This window comes from Zalophus californianus, chromosome 2 (genome assembly GCF_009762305.2).
Source record: "Zalophus californianus isolate mZalCal1 chromosome 2, mZalCal1.pri.v2, whole genome shotgun sequence".
NCBI lineage: Eukaryota > Metazoa > Chordata > Mammalia > Carnivora > Otariidae > Zalophus > Zalophus californianus.
In genome coordinates, this window is record NC_045596.1 from 195,235,981 (window position 1) to 195,252,899 (window position 16,919).

At 37.8% G+C, this 16,919-nt stretch overlaps 1 protein-coding gene across 7 annotated transcripts in view; it reads right to left on the reverse strand.

The window, feature by feature from the left end:
• Positions 1–298: 298 nt before the first annotated feature.
• The window catches only part of WDR17 (WD repeat domain 17), a 102,391-nt gene continuing 85,770 nt past the window's right edge, over positions 299–16,919 (reverse strand). For 2 of the 7 annotated variants that reach the window (XM_027598874.2, XM_027598872.2), the window contains exons 23-30: positions 14,196–14,216; positions 12,437–12,548; positions 8,861–9,002; positions 8,330–8,432; positions 7,033–7,134; positions 3,638–3,736; positions 3,131–3,314; positions 302–973 (exon numbers count right to left, since the gene is read on the reverse strand). In XM_027598874.2, coding sequence (XP_027454675.1) covers positions 854–973; positions 3,131–3,314; positions 3,638–3,736; positions 7,033–7,134; positions 8,330–8,432; positions 8,861–9,002; positions 12,437–12,548; positions 14,196–14,216 — 883 coding nt within the window. In that variant the 3' untranslated portion in view covers positions 302–853. Of the gene's footprint in view, positions 974–3,118; positions 3,315–3,637; positions 3,737–7,032; positions 7,135–8,329; positions 8,433–8,860; positions 9,003–12,436; positions 12,549–14,195; positions 14,217–16,919 lie in introns of all 7 variants that reach the window. The other 5 variants (XM_027598869.2, XM_027598871.2, XM_027598875.2 and 2 more) reach the window with 5 other exon arrangements.

Below are 16,919 nucleotides of genomic sequence, written 5' to 3' on the forward strand. Positions count from 1 at the left end.
TTATCAAATAAATTGTTATAGAGTTAATATAAGTCAATTAGAAATTACTGTAAATATTAAATGCATTAATCAAAACTAATATCCATACATACCAAATATCTTTTAAAATAGTCAATTATCATCAAATGTAAATTCTCATACAGATTTAACTGCATTTGTGTTTTTTACTCAATTTTTATTATGCTTATAAAACCTGTTCCTTTATAATTGGACATTTAATTTCAGTTAAAAAACTTGGTAATGCTTTCTTTTAAAAAAAATAAAACTCAGAAGTATTTTGACTGTGTATCCATTTATTGATACATATCAAACTCATAACTAGAAACTTTTATTAAATATGAACTGAAACTACTGGTTTACGATATATTTTATAGAGGACAGTATGGGTGTTTGTTAACTTGAAGATCAGTCACACATACCCTATATTTTGATATCTCAAGACACTTGGTCATTCCAATATTTATTAAGTACTTACTCTATGTCAAGCACTATTGTAGGTATTGCATTATTTTATATGTTTCAATGTTTCAACAATATAATATTTTGGTACCTTTTATGAAATTCTGGTACCTTTGTGAAACTTATATATGCTCTTTTAGATTTTTCGGTCTTTTATAATTTAAATATTATCTTTCTCCCAAATATGGCTATTCTATTTTATAAAGGACACATCTATTTTTCCTTGAAATTATATAAATATTTTATTTTTTGAAGATAATTTATAGAGTCAACCCTTATTCCCCACCTCCCCAGCTTCCTTCAACCTTTGGCTCTTGGACAACAGAGGCTAAGGTAATACTAACCCACAAAAGGTCTTTAAAAAAAACAATTAAACAACGAGAAAAACTTTCTGTCAAAATGGGTTGAGTCGTATTCCAGTCCCTAAAGGTGAGAATGGATTCACCTTTGCCCACATCAAAGCGTCATTCAATGAGATAGTGGATTTCCCATCTTCAAGGAAAAATACAGGGCCCTGTACACAGAGTTGAGAGAGAAGATGGGATTATAAATGTGCAACATGCTTTAAACTTCCAGAAACAGACTCCCTTTAATTAAAAAAACAAAACAAAACAAACAAAAAAAAACACTGGCAGTATTCAGACCATGCTAATAGAAAATTTTAAAATATGAGAAAAATCAGATTTTTTAACCGCTCCAAATATAGAAAAAATTTTAAATATCTTAACACTATGCCCCCATGTCTTTCAAAATAAAATTTGGTTTTATAATCTGAATTCTTTGAATATAGTAGTGCTACCAATGACAAAGGTATTGCTACTCCATTAATTAATACTAAATTAACATTTTATAAAGGCATATATATGCCCAGCCCAGATTTAAATACACTTTACTATTTTACTCATATAGCCTACATCAATACAGCTGGGGAAATCATTTAAGCCAGAAGCTCTGAAACTGCTCTCAAGAATTGAAAAGTATATTGCTGTGTATGTGTATACATAATTTAAAATCATGTCAATCATATGATGTACTAGCATATTTACGATTCAGTTATATCAGGTACTTTGCATGTCAAGGGTGGTTCTGAAGAACCAAATGCAAAAACCTTTTAATCTATTTCTCCCAAGCTCTCAGAAAGAAAAAGGAAAGAAAAGCATGATTTCAAAAACACAAAATGAACTAAAAACTAATCTTCTTAATTATTTTCTAAAGTTACCAGATTTTTAATCACAATTTCAAATGATACAGCTTGTTGTTACTAAATCATGTCTAGACATTGGAAAACCCATCATATGAAGTGGACTGCTTCCTACTCAAAGATACTTGATATTTCACAGTTAAAACCAGAACATTAATTTTCTGTTGAGAGAGAAAGATCCTGAGAGGGAAGCACCCCATTTACATTAGTCCTAGCTGATAATTAGTAGGTCCTTTCCTATTGTAGGTTTGGGTGCAGAGAGGTGAGGCAGCATATCTGCAAAGTCATTTGGCTACTGTAGATGGAATGGGGAAAAAGAACCTGAAGAGGGGAAGAGAAACAGGAAGGTGCAGAGGAATACGAAGGAAGGACTAGGTAGGGCACAGGGAGGGCAGCGAGTAGCTGAAGATACATTCTAAAAATTGAATGATGTTTTTTGCTCTTAATTATAAGTTATTGAATTTACTGCTTTGATTCTTTATCTCTGAACATAAGTGGATAAAAAAGCATGCACACAACTAAGTGTCCTGTTTTTTGGACTATATTCGCATATTCTGAAGACGTAATTAGTTGATAGTCTCAAGTCAAGCTATGGTGAGGGTTTACGTAAGCAGCAAGCTATTTAATTTACTTCAAGTGGTTATCCCCAAAAATAGCTGTCCCCATTGGCCTGGCATATCAGTATTAGAGATGTAATTAGTCACATTCCACTAGAAACAGAAGAATCCACTGTGTAAAATGTGAACATTTTTCTGGGAAGTGGTGTTCTTTCAGTCCAGACTGGAGCTTCAATCTGCAGTCTATGTGGACTCAGCTTGTTTGCTCCGTGTGGACACCTCCACCTGGCCTAGCTCTGAGACCACGAAGACGTCTCCACTTTCCCCAGGAGTGGGGCACTGGGAGGTATCATTCCCCATCATTACCTTTGACTGTACACTAGGGACCTTCCTTAGGGATTAGCCCTCCCTCGTGATCGATCCCAATAATTTGTAATTGCTGAAAAATTCAGTAAGTCAATGTAACAACATGTATATCAATAATATACATATGCCAGTTCTTAATTTTTTTGTGTTTATAAAATACAAATGGAGACTACAAAGTTAATTTTAATCTATTGCAATATAATAATTTATAACTGTGTTGACTGTTGCTTTGTCCTCCCCTATTTAATTTCCCTAAGGATATGATCTACATGTATTTTTAACATTTGTTACTAAGTATACCTGTTACATGAATTGCTTTCATGATAATAATACCAAGACCATCTCTCTGAATTTATTTTAAGGACAGAGAGACCATTTATACTAACTATAGAGCATTAAGGGCGATATTTTCTCACTAGGCAAGAGTCCTCTCTATAGGTACCTACTTTTATTCAGATTATGCTTATTTTAAGACCATATTTTTAAAAATAATGAAACAAGTGAAAACAATGGAAATGAACAATTTATGCCTTACATTAGGCTATACCTGGATTTTTAATCCCGTAAGACAAGAGACGTGGATGTCAGAATGACTGGGCAGGCTTGATCCAGTCACGTAATCTGGTCCAACAATCCCTCCCAGCGGTTCTTGCTGTAGTCTCTCTAGTAAAGTTGCATAAACCATCTTTTGTGACTCAGAAGGGGGCGTATATGCAGACTCTTCTGATGATCTATATTTTCAACAGATATTACATTTTCATTTTTGCAGAACTAAAGAATTATTAAGGTTTAAATCAGAAATCCTCAGTCCCTGAGGATTATTTAGTCCCTATTTAGAAATGATGGCAACTTAGACTTAATTTATAGTAAAATGAAGGACTTTAAAAAGGCAGAAAAGAACAGGATTGTAAATTATTACTGAATCTATGCTAAGCAAACCAAAGATGCATTATTTGGCTAAGATTAATAGTGAGCCAATCCACATTTTCAACAAGTTTTCCTATAATATTAACTACTACTTCCACATTCCAATTTTCACATCATCTTCACTCACCGGCTGACGGATTGCGTGCAAGCTCTCCACGCATCCAACTCCTCAGAAAGGTGCTCAATTTTTAAAGGCACTGACACCACCCGATGTTTTAATAGCTGGCTGAAACATGTGAAAAAGAAATTAACATCTGACATCCAAGACTACAATATCAAAAAAGCAAATGAGCTTTAAATAACTGCAATTTCAGATTTAACAACTACTGTTCAAAAACACGTGTATACATGAATGTGTGTGTGTGTGCGCGTGCGCGCGTGCACGCATGCACGCTTACTTGTAAATCTGGCCTTCAAGTTCCCTGAAGTCAAAGATGTTCAGTAAATATCAGCTGGATGACGGTCTGAGCGAGCAGACCAATGAATGAACTGCAAGGGGGGTGTTGGTGGGAATGGGTTAAATAGGAGATGGGGATGAAGGAGTGCACTTGTCATGATGAGCACGGGGTGATGTATGGAGATGCTGAATCATTACATTGTACACGACACTAATATTACACTGAATGTTAACTGGAATTTAAATAGAAACTTAAAAAAATAAATTGGAAAACTAGCAAATAAGTAAATAAACAAACAAATGGAGGAACAAGCGAATGGTGGTAAATGGACAGACGAGCCAAGCAACAGTGTATAATAGCCCCACATGACTACTGTATGGTACGACGCAGGGCTGAATTAGACATGAGTATTGGAGGAATAAGAGATTAGGTGGGAACACAGCAAGAGAAGGATGTCAACTAGTGCAAAGGAACGGAAATGCTGACTTCAGTTCTTTAAAGACAAGAGATGTGTGAGAAAAAGCAGTAAAACAGTGACACCAGTGATCCATCACATCTGTGTAGAGAAAACTGGAAGAGATAATTAGTATTAATTAGGAAGCTTTAGATAAAGAATAACCAGTCCTAGTTTCTATAATAAGTTACAAACTCAGTGTTTTCCCAGGAACTAGTTAGCTGAAATTTAAAAGTAAAAGCTGTTTAGGAGATAGAAATAGAACGTAAGACCTTAGAGATGAAGTAAGGGTTAAGTAAACCGTTCTGTAACGTACATTTTATGATGACTCCTGCTAACTGTCATCTGTTGGGCCACAATAACACTTGGTGAGGAAAAAGGTATAAATCTCCCCCTACACACACACACACACACACACACACACACACACACACACACACACACACACACACACACAGGTCTAACACCGTAGTAATATTAACTGAAATCGGCTAGTGGCTTATCATTTTCTTTTACCCCAAATCACTGAACTTAAAATTTTGATTGACAACGTGGCTAGCTCCAAAATGAATTCCTTAAACACCCTGGCTTCCCTGTCTACAAATGTGCACTTGATAGGACTTTATCTGTCCAGTAGTTAAAGATGATCTACTATATATAAAGCAGTGACAAAAAGTGAGGAGGAGATCCAAGGTAAATAGGTGGAGGGGACACTGAGACTATCAGGGACAGCCTCCATATGGACGGGACCACGAGTAATTCAGTTTGGCCGGAGTGGGGAACAGAGAAGGCCACAATAGGACACATGGCCAGAACCCTATTTTTGCAGACCTTTGACGTAAGACTAAGGATCTGGAAGCTCTGTGATGGACAGTGGGGAGTCCGGAGGGCACCGAGGAAGGGGGGTGCTTCTGGGGAGGCGGATGCCACAGCAGGAAGGGGACGCAGCGGGAGAAGAACAGAGATGCAGAGGTCCGGTGACCAGATGCAGCGCTACAGCAGGAGGGAGTTAATGCAGACCCTAACTATGGCGGTCAGAGAAAACAATCAGGACCTGATCATGCACTTCTGGGCAAGAGAAACACAATGACACGATCAAAAGAAAGAGAGAACACAGGAGAAGCAGCAGATTTGAGGAGGAAGAGGATTTTCACGTTGAGCACGCAGAGTTGAGGCCAGCCTGTGAGCCACAGAAACAATGCGTGACTATAAAAACCACCACGGAGGTGACGGGTGGAGCCCCAGAAATGGGGAGGTTTCTAAGGGCAGAGAACTGAGGGGGAAAAGGGGTGGAGGGAGAGCCGGAGAGCGAGCTGGGAAGCCGAGGAAGGGAGGAAGAAGAGGGCCCAAGAGAAAAGCCCTGGGGGCTCAGCATGAGGGGCGAGGGCATCAGCATGAGCACAAGACAGCAGACACCATAAACCAGGCAAGTAAGAAGTTCCTTCCAACCTTCTCGGTTTCTCCTTCTAAACTAGCATGTTTAGATACATTCTCCCAAGTCTCTCCCGCCTTACATGGAAAAGCCTCCTTTTAGTTCTGATATGATTTCAAGGGACCATTTTCTCTCTCCTTTCATTACCCAAGTCATATATAAATGGAACATATTTGATTAAGTAATATTTTCATTCCATGTGGTACATGCTATTGCTCCCATAAGATATTGTAATATTGTTAAACGTTGCCTTCAAATCTGGGTCTGCTGCCTGCACAGAAACTGACTTTTCCTTTAGTTTCCGGGCAGTGTCACTCCGCACTGTCCCTCAGCCTGCTCCAGGTGGCAGCCCACACCGACAGGGACTGTCACCGAGACAGGGAAGGGAAAGGAGGGGGGAGGAAGCTTTCTCTCAGAAAGTCTGCCCCGCGTGAAGGGCACTCAGAAAAACTGCTTTTACCCACAGACTCTCAGTATTTTTAGGAGTCAGCCACTCTGCCGTGTAGCAAACTAGTCAACTTGGAAATGATGTTTTGCAAAGGTGCTGTGGATTTTCTTTTTGACTGTAACTAGTTTTAAGCACAATGGCTGAAGCTAGCAAGCTGATAGAAAATAGAGGGGTTTGGGAGAACGGTCAGGCATGACTCTGAAGTGGTGAGTTACCCGCTGTCCACAAATCCTCTTTGCCTTTTCCTACCCTAGAGATCGGAAAGCTAAAATACGCAGTTTCTCTGCTTCTTCTAAAAACAGGGTTCCACAGTTCTGGCTGCAGGGATGCAGGCATATAACCCAAGGGGGCCTCTCCTTCCCGAGTCAGATGCCTCATGCTTTGGGGTCCCTGTCACCCTTCTCTGCTTCCTGCTTAGAATGCAGACCCTGTCACCCTGGGTTCCTCAAGCAAGTGGAAGGAAGCCAAGGAGGTCAGTGTCAAAAGAAGGGAAGAATTCAGGTCCCGGATGGACTCCGTGCACAGCTCTAACAGCCCTGGAACGCCGACCAGGTGTCTTGACATAAGACCAAGAAACCCCATGTGTTTAAGCTAGAATTAGGATTTCTATTATTTATATCCTAATTCACTTCTAATTCATATAGTTTATCACTGCTTTATTATGAAGTATAGGCTGAATGAATCAATGGATGCATACAATATGTATTTGGTGCCTTCTAGGATACACTTAGAGACTATCTTAGTGAAAGGAATCTCTCAAATTTCATAACAGAAGAGAAATCGGTTTTACCTTGTGTACTCATAAAGTGCTGGAACAATGCTTTGGTACTGTCTTCTGATAGCCAATAATGCACCAATATAACCACATAATATGAGCAATTCATTTCGAGCTCTAAAAGAGAACATATTTATTTTTTTAATTCCATAACTTGAGGTCTAGAACGTTACTCACACATGTAGTTACTGTACTTGTATCTCTGTATTTTGATGAGTGACATAGCAAAATATGTTTAGAAAATTTTCCAAATTGAAGATGTTTTACTCGTAAGTTAACTCCTATTCACATATTTATGCTATACCACAAATAATGTTTAACTCTTGCCTTCTTGTTTTTCTCTATTCCTTGACTGTTTCTTCATGTAAATTTTTCTCTAAGTAACTCATTAAGCCCAATCTAGGAATTCTTGGCATATTGTATAGACTCTAGGAAAGGACAGAGCATACCCACTCCACTTCCTGCTAGGGAAACTTTTCCAGGCTGTGGCATCATCTTTTCCATACACACCATTAAAGCAAAAACAGCCCAAAGCCTCCATTACAAACTACACACAGTATCTGGGGACTTTTCATTCTATGGACAACATTGTCCTTAAATTATACTTGAATGCAGGGATGGTGTCTATTTTTCACTTTCTAGCACCGTCACTTTTTTCCCCAGCCTTGTTTGCTTTTTTGCACACAGTGGCTATTTAATAGATACAACCACTAGCTTCTTGAGGACTAAGACTACCCCAAAGCTTTGAATTAGCCCTGTTTGAGCCAGGTAGGGGAGGGGGGGGGGGGAGAGAGAGAGAGAGCGTGAGAGAGAGAGAGAGAGAGGGCGGGTGTGTGTGCGTGCGTACATGCATGTGTGTACAAACACATATATAAACATACACACTCTGGGTATTAGTAAACAGGACCACTAAGACTATTTCTGTTTCAAATTGACCTCTGTATTTTTTCTTAAGAATAGTAAATAAAGGGGCACCTAGGTAGCTCAGTAGGTTAAGCGTCCAACTCTTGGTTTCGGCTCAAGTCATGATCTCAGGGTCATGAGATTGAGCCCCAAGTTGGGCTCTGAGCTCAGCCCGCAGTCTGCTTGAGATTCTCTCTCTCCCTCTTCCTCTCCCCCTCTCCACTCTCTCCCTCTAAAATAAATAAATCAATCTTTAAAACAAAGAATAGCAAATAAAAACGTAATTTTTCTACAAGGGCATCTACCTGTCCAAGATGATCTTATTTCATGATCTGAACACTAAAAACAATATAACCATTTTAAAACATCACATAGGTTCAGTTATATATTTTGAAGAAAAAGTACTCACTTAGTACATGTATGCAAGACTAATATTTCAGTACGAATATAACTCAACAGGTCAAGAACAGGATAAATGGTATCCAATGTCCAATTTGAACTAGTGATGTATTCTGGCAAAATAAAACAAAATAAGAGATTCTCTCTAAGTATTAAAACATGTTCATCCAATTTTTAACTTATGTAATTCTCTTCTGGTCAATCCCAACTATCTCCTTATTTTCTAGGTCACAAGTATTTTCATATTTACCCTCTCTCAAGTTCCCATACCATACAGTACAATCACCAATCTCTTTATTTTTTATATTTAGTCCAGTGATGGGTATTAAGGAGGGCATGTATTGCATGGAGCACTGGGTGTTATACGCAAACAATGAATCGTGGATCACTACACATCAAAAACTAATGATGTACTGTACGCTGACTAACATAATAAAAAAAAATTAGGATGGCCAGTGCTTGATTTTAAGGTTGCTTATCAATATTAATGAAAAGATCAAATAAATGAGATTTTAGATTATACTACCAAATAAAAACTTACCTTTAATGTAATCAATACCAATAGGAAGGGCTTTTTCAGGTTCCTGACTTAACAAATAATACTTCACAGTTTCAAATATATTACCATCTGCCTGGGCTGTCTCCGCTAACTGCATACATTCCTCTACCGTGGGTAGCTTGCACTGAAAAGTAATTGGTTTTGATGACGTTACTAAAATTTACAGGGATAAAAGCAGCAGTATAAGTACTAAACATTTCCAATATGTCTAGTATGTTTTTCTTTATACTAAATCGCTCAAAATAGATATAAATGAAATAATTTGTATTAAAAGCAAACATTTATGAAAATATCCTTAGGATCTAATAATAAATAGGGTATTACCTAATGAGTTAAAAGTTTTTCATCACATAAATACCTAATAAAAGAGGTAGAACGAAATTGTCCTGACTGTGATATCGGAATTAGTATCCATGCATGTAATTCAGAAAAGAACTGCTGAGATTTGTTATTTCAAGATATACGGATTGATGCCAGAAAGGACATTAAATGTGGAAAACATCAACGATACACCCTTCCACGGCCTCTACACTCTGGAATTTAATTTCACTTGGCCTTTGAGACAAAGCCACGTCATTTCAAGCAGGAAGGCAAAACATGTACAAGCCCTCAAAGTTTTTAGCTCTGACATTCTGAAATGCCACAAAATGGAGATTTTGAGCCTATGAGATTTCGTCACTGTAAAATACAAAGCAATACTCCCTATTTTTTCCAAATATTTTTTTTTCCTGTTCAGCGTCTGCTCCTCTGTAAGTTCTTCTGCTTCCATAATGTAGGCATGAATTAAGGTATCGTTTATATCCAAATCTGATGTGTTCACGATGTTTGAAGTGGAAGTGTTAAGTTTGCTGGTTTGTTTCTAAGCAACACCTATAAATAGTTGAATGCTTCGGTTCGCTGGTCTTCGGCAACCGTGGAGAAGGTGCTCCCACTGCAGAGAGGATTCTGTGTTGTGACTCCACATGCCGCAGTTCAATCTCCCAAGGCCGTCTGTCTGCTCGCCTTTGAGATTCGTCACTCTCTTCCCTTCGTACTTTCCCTTTACGTCCCCTCAGGTCACTAAGATGGTTTATTCGACCTATTTATTAATGCATTTATTCAAGAGTTTCATAACTTCTGTGGTTTAAAGTGGGTGGGGGAAAGGGAGAAGTAGGTGATAGGGACTAAGGAGTGCTCTTGTGGGGTGATGTATGGAAGTGATGAATCCCTGTGTTGTACACCTGAGACTAATAAAACACTGGATGTTAACTACCCGGAAGTTAAATAAAAACATAAAAAATAAATAAAAATTTGGTAAACTGAACATTTTAGATTCCTCAATCTCTCTCTCTCTCTTAAAAAATTACAACAAACTAAATTAAAAGAGCTTTCATACATATAACATTTCACATTGCTTCCCATCTTCATTTACTAAATGCCAGTTACTTACTGAGCAACTACTATGTGGTAGGTACTCTGCCTGGCTAGATAAAATAAAGTTTCTTCACTTTGATATATGCTCAAAAAGTAAAGGAAATACAAAAATGGTTTCTGTTGAAATTTTATTCTCAAATAAAATATAAGAAGAGTAAGATGATCATTCCTGTCATTTCTGTCCTACCTTAAAATTCCAAGTTATATAAATTAATATAATATTTGAAAATATAATTTTAGCATTACTTGTGAAGTTGTCCAGAGGTAGTAACGCCTTTACACACACTGACTAGTCTGTCTAAAGAGTTATTAATGAAGTCTGACCAGAAAGTCTGATGACATCCTTTTAGAACATGTGATGAAAAGACTATGTAAATGCCATCCTACCACGTCATTACCAGGGTGTAAACACAGACAGATATTTTGCCTCTCTAAGCCCTAATATTAGCGCCTGCTGTTCTCACCTCAGAAGGTATGTGGGTTACACTTAAAGCATTAGGCAGGGTGCCTGGGTGGCTCCGTGGGTTACGTGGCGGACTTCGGCTCGGGTCCTTGGTCTCAGGGTCCTGGGACTGAGCCTGGCACAGGGCTCTGCACTCAGCGGGGAGCCGACTTCGCCCTCTCTCTGGCCCTCCCCCTCTCCCTCTTCTTCCCCTGCTCCTGCTCTCTCTCTCATATCAATGAATAGAACTTAAAAAAGGGCACTATGTGGCAAATGTACAGTTCCTACTTCCTTTCCTATTTTAATTTCAACATGGAAATTGCTTTTATTTGTCATGTTTGTAAAAGCAAGTGCGGCTCATTTAAAAAACAATTCACAGAATACAAAGTGTAAAAAGAAGTTAAATCACCCAAAATCTCAGAACCCCCTGGTCACTGTGCACATTTATCCTTTCACAAGTATTTCCCCTGGTATCACACACTCAGTCGCTCACACACACACTCACACGCACCTGCTCACACACGCTCACACACCCACCTACCCACCCACTCTCACACACACATATGCTCACAACACACTCACATATGCTCACACACACACAGTCACACATACGCTCACACACACATATGCTCACACACATGCTCACACCCAGTCACACATACGCTCACACACGTGCTCACTCACTCACGCTCACACACACATACGCTCACACTCACACACACACACACTCACGCATACTCCTGGTCTATTTGTACTATCATAATACTTAGTAAGTATCCATTGATGGATATCCCCATTCCCACTCAGCCCCTGGGGAGAAATCAAGGGTCATGTAAGTGAAACAAAACATTGTTTTTTGGAGTTAAAGATAAGAAAATGTTTTATTATATCTTACATTTTTCTTTTTTTCTTAATTTTTATTGTTATGTTAATAAATATGCTATAAATAACAAATATGTACACAGTTATTTTCAAAATGAAAATCACATGGCATGTGCATATTTCATATTCTGCTTTTTTATATAACTGTTTTACAGCCATCTACCAATGTCAATAAAAACAGAGCTTCATGATCTTTTTAATGGATTAAAAGCACTGAAATACAGAAATGTACTGCAATTTACATAAACAATCTTCTGATTATTGAATGTTTTGGTTGTTTTTATATATGATCTTGGTACGTAAATTCCTATATTCCTCAAAGGAATAATTCTTTAAGGTGCTTTAGAGTAATGCATGTGAATTTCATTATACCTCATTAACTCTTTTAAGGATCCTAAGTTGCCTATTTTTAGAAAGTTAGCATACATGTTCTTTACAATGCAGAGTGGCAGAGTGGGCAGGGCTTGGGATGTGGAGGCAGACATGTTGAAGCTGAAATTCACCCTCCACCTTTAACTGAGGGCAGTTCCTTACCTTCTCTGAGCTCACTTTCTCTGTAAAATACGAACAATATTCCCTGCTTTTCAGGGTTTCATGAGAGTTGAGTAAAACGCAAATCTATGTGAAAATCTAGAACTATTCCAAGCATATAGTAGAAGCTCAACAAATGTCGCGTATTGTTATCATTTCTGTTATATTTATAAAAGGGTGGGAAAGGGATATGTTTGTTTCTCTGCCTGAATCTCTAGGTGCCCGAACCTAAAATTAGTTAAATCACAGCACTGCATTCCAAACTGGAGTATGTAATATCCTTCGCGTACCTTTTCATGAAGATCATTTATCTCTTCAGTACACCCTGGGTAGAAAGCACAGAGTTTAACTAACTGCAGTTCATTATCAGGAATCATCAGGAGAAGATCAGCTGCCAGGTTCCTATGCACATAACAAAAGGGGAAACTTCAATTTAGGAAAAAAATCTAAAAATAACATTTAGAACTATTTCAAAGGAAGAAAACTCTACCACCTCCCTCGATTTTCTACTTATATAAACAGTACTAATTTCCTACCTAATTATGAAAGTCTTCTAAATGTAGATCACAGAAACCGAAGAGCATGAAGGATAAATGGATTATGAAATTTCTATAATCTTTTAAAAATCTAAATCAGTCTTTATATATTTGCAATTAATTTTGTTATTACAGAATAATTCTCTAACCAAACTAAGTAGTATTAGATATATTCCTTGGAGTGAATTATAAAGCAAACTTTGTGAAAACTAATTCTCATCAGCTTTAGTTATGCTAGCCAGCCGCGGCTGGATTAGCCAGCTCCTTAAAACCAACAGAATACTTAGATGTTTTAAGTTTAGAATTTTGGATTTTCTGCATCTCTCCTAAACTTTAGGTGGAAATCAAAGATAGAAATGCAATTTTCTGATTTACTTTTTAAAGATTCAATAAATGGAATAAATCACTTAAAAAATAAGGTATTTTAAAGTGTTGTATGGACTTAACAGCTTTATGTTAAAAATATTTTGGATACTGCTTTTTAAAAAATCACTAGGTAGAGTTTTTGGTTGCATACATCATAACTGAGAAAACACTAATTTTGAATGGTTCGGGAAGTTATTCTATTTTCAAGAAACTGATATATGACACATTCAGCATAACTTGAGAATAGACAATATTTCAAATGTGAATTTCTGAAGGGCAGACTTCTGAGAGTAAAATCCTCCCTCATCTTCATTGTGAAGCCTTCAGTAAAATGTACGTTGGTCATTTACGTGAATAATTATTTTAAAAACATTAAGAGATATTTAATCAAGAATATCATGGGCATAGAACAGGAATAGAGACAACTTGTGTGTGTCAAATAGTCTATCATCACAGAGCAGGTAAATGTGTGAGTGTTTTTACAAGTCTCAAATTAGGGTAATTCATCTGTTCTTGCTAAAAGGTTTAAATAACTATATTCTGATACCAACATTTAATAGCAGTATTCAATTATGTCCGTGAGAATATAGAAATTACCATTTGCTTTTATAGTGCATAAAATAGCTGTGCTAAAATTCTATTCAAACTTCTATAAACTACAGACAAAAACCTGACTTTCTCACTGTAGAATTATATCCTGATATACTGAAATTTACAACAATGCTAGCTAATTTTATTCACTCTTTAGTGTAATTTACTATTTATTGAAAATTCAGTTCACCAATTGGGGGAAATGTATATATTTGTAATGATACAAACCTAAACTAAAATCTTAAATTTTGCTACCAGAACAGGCATTTTTCACTTGCTTAGCTATTAACTATCATTTTGTAGTGTAGAAAGTCACAGTTTGTTCATTACACAAGTTTTAAGTATAAAATCAGGAGTGATTTTGTATCTAGGCTACAGGAACAGTTCTTACGACTTTGTAGTTAGGTTTTATATGTTACAAATTCTATAAATGAACTAGCATTCTGTAAAACAATGAAGCAAGAACAGGTAATGATCTTAAAATAGAGTTAACATTCTAAAACTAAAATAAAACAAGAGTTTTTTAATTAAATGTTTTTACAAAACTAGATAATACCTGTATCCAACAGATGGAAAGCTAAAAAGAAAAGGATTTTAAATATGAATACCGTGGATAATATGCAACGAGAACCAAGAAGCCACTCTGCCTACTTGTGCTCTCTCTCTGTCAAATAAATAAATAAAATCTTTAAAAAAAAAAAAAAAAAGAGAGAGAGAACCAAGAAGAAGGAAGCTTTTACCAGTAAATGTTATGAACATTCTCTCGAAATTATGCAGCTATCTATTTTTACCTAAATTTCTGGAGCTCTATGAATAACCCAGAGAATTACAGATTCCGCCTGGAAATAAACCTGATCGGCGCCACATATTTCAGAATTTGAACTTTATCCTAGTTTGTGGTACATGTATCTATGGATATATAAAGGAAACTTCTTGGGGCAGTTACAAGGAAATGGAAGTCTGTTTTATATGAAAAACAACTAAGACATATAGTCGGTTGAAAGATTTTTAGACTTCAATTAAATTTAATTTCTATTTCTGTTTTGCTACTTTTTACCCTCAACTAAAAAAAAAACTAATCAAATTTTATTTAGATTAGATGATGACTTTTAGCATGGAGTTGGTCACCTTTGTGAATATAAATCTGAGTTAAACCTCATGCTTTGGGATGGGTCCAAGGCAAGTAGGTAACTGACTGCCATCCTTCCCAACAGAAGGAAAACTGGGTGCTAAGGATGGTGGGCATTTAAGACATTTCAGTCTAAGGCTGATATTGGGGGGGGCCACTACATTTGGGTTGGGGGAGGGAGCTCTTTTTTTAAAATTTTTTATTGTTATGTTAATCACCATACATTACATAGTTTTGGATGTAGTGTTCCATGATTCATTGTTTGTGCATAACACCCAGTGCTCCACGCAGAATGTGCCCTCTTTAATACCCATCACCAGGCTAACCCATCTTCCCACCCCCCTCCCCTCTAGAGCCTTGTTTGTTTTTCAGAGTCCATCGTCTCTCATGGTTCATCTCCCCCTCCGATATGCCCCCCTTCATTCTTCCCCTCCTGCTATCTTCTTTTTTTTTTCTTAACATATATTGCATTATTTGTTTCAGAAGTACAGATCTGTGATTCAACAGTCTTGCACAATTCACAGCGCTCACCACAGCCCATACCCTCCCCAGTGTCTATCACCCAGCCACTCCATCCCTCCCACCCCACCACCATTCCAGCAACCCTCAGTTTGTTTCCTGAGATTAAGAATTCCTCATATCAGTGAGGTCATATGATACATGTCTTTCTCTGATTGACTTATTCCGCTCAGCATAACACCCTCCAGTTCCATCTACATCGTTGCAAATGGCAAGATTTCATTCCTTTTGATGGCTGCATAATATTCCATTGCGTGTGTGTGTGTGTGTGTGTGTGTGTGTGTGTGTGTGTGTGTGTCTGTGTGTGTGTATACCACATCTTCTTTATCCATTCATCTGTCGATGGACATCTTGGCTCTTTCCACAGTTTGGCTATTGTGGACATTGCTGCTATAAACATCGGGGTGCACATACCCCTTCGGATCCCTACATTTGTATCTTTATGGTAAATACCCAGTAGTGCAATTGCTGGATCATAGGGTAGCTCTATTTTCAACTTTTTGAGGAATCTCCATACTGTTTTCCAGAATGGCTGCACCAGCTTGCATTCCCACCAACAGCGTAGGAGGGTTCCCCTTTCTCCACATCTCCGCCAAAATCTGTGGTTTCCTGACTTGTTAATTTTAGCCATTCTGACTGGTGTGAGGTGGTATCTCACTGAGGTTTTGATTTGGATCTCCCTGATGCCGAGTGATGTTGAGCACTTGTTCATGTGTCTGTTGGCCATTTGGACGTCTTCTTTGGAAAAATGTCTGTTCATGTCTTCTGCCCATTTCTTGATTGGATCATTTGTTCTTTGGGTGTTGAGTTTAAGAAGTTCTTTATAGATTTTGGATACTAGCCCTTTATCTGATATGTCATTCGCAAATATGTTCTCCCATTCTGTCGGGTGTCTTTTGGTTTTGTGGACTGTTTCTTTTGCTGTGCAAAAGCCTTTTACCTTGATGAAATCCCAATAGTTCATTTTGCCCTTGCTTGGGGGGAGGGAGCTCTTATCATAAGATATGGTAAAAAATTATAAAACCCCTGAGACTCCTGATTCACTGTGAAGCCCCCAGATCCAGAAAGAAAAGGAAAATGGGAAGTGTTGCTCTTTTGCTGACTTAGCCACAGATTAAGGAGGTGGGATAGCATGATAGCTGACCCAGAGACTGGATGCTTATGTTGCCCCCCAAAGTCCTATATCGAAACCTAATCCCCAATATAATGGCATTTAGAAGTGGGACCTTTGGGAGGTGATTAGGTCCTGAGGGCTGAGCCCTCATGAATGGGATTAGTGCCCTCAGAAACTAGCTAGCTCCTTCCACAAGTGAGCAGAGCAAGAAGATGGCCAGTGATGACCCAGGAAGCCAGCTCTCATCAGACACCAAATCTTCCAGCATCTTGACCTTAGCCTTCTCAGCCTCCAGAACTGTGAGAAACAAATTTCTGTTGTTTATAAGCCACCCAGTCTGGGACATTTTGTTGTCGTAGTCTGCTAAGTCTACTTAGTAAGTCTACTAAGACAGTAGCTAAGTGCAAACTTTGCAGCCAGTTTATGTAACCTTGAATCTTGGCTCCAGCACTGACTGAGACCTGAGATAAATCAATATCAACAGCATAGTTATCTAGTGAGTTATTACATGTAAAGTG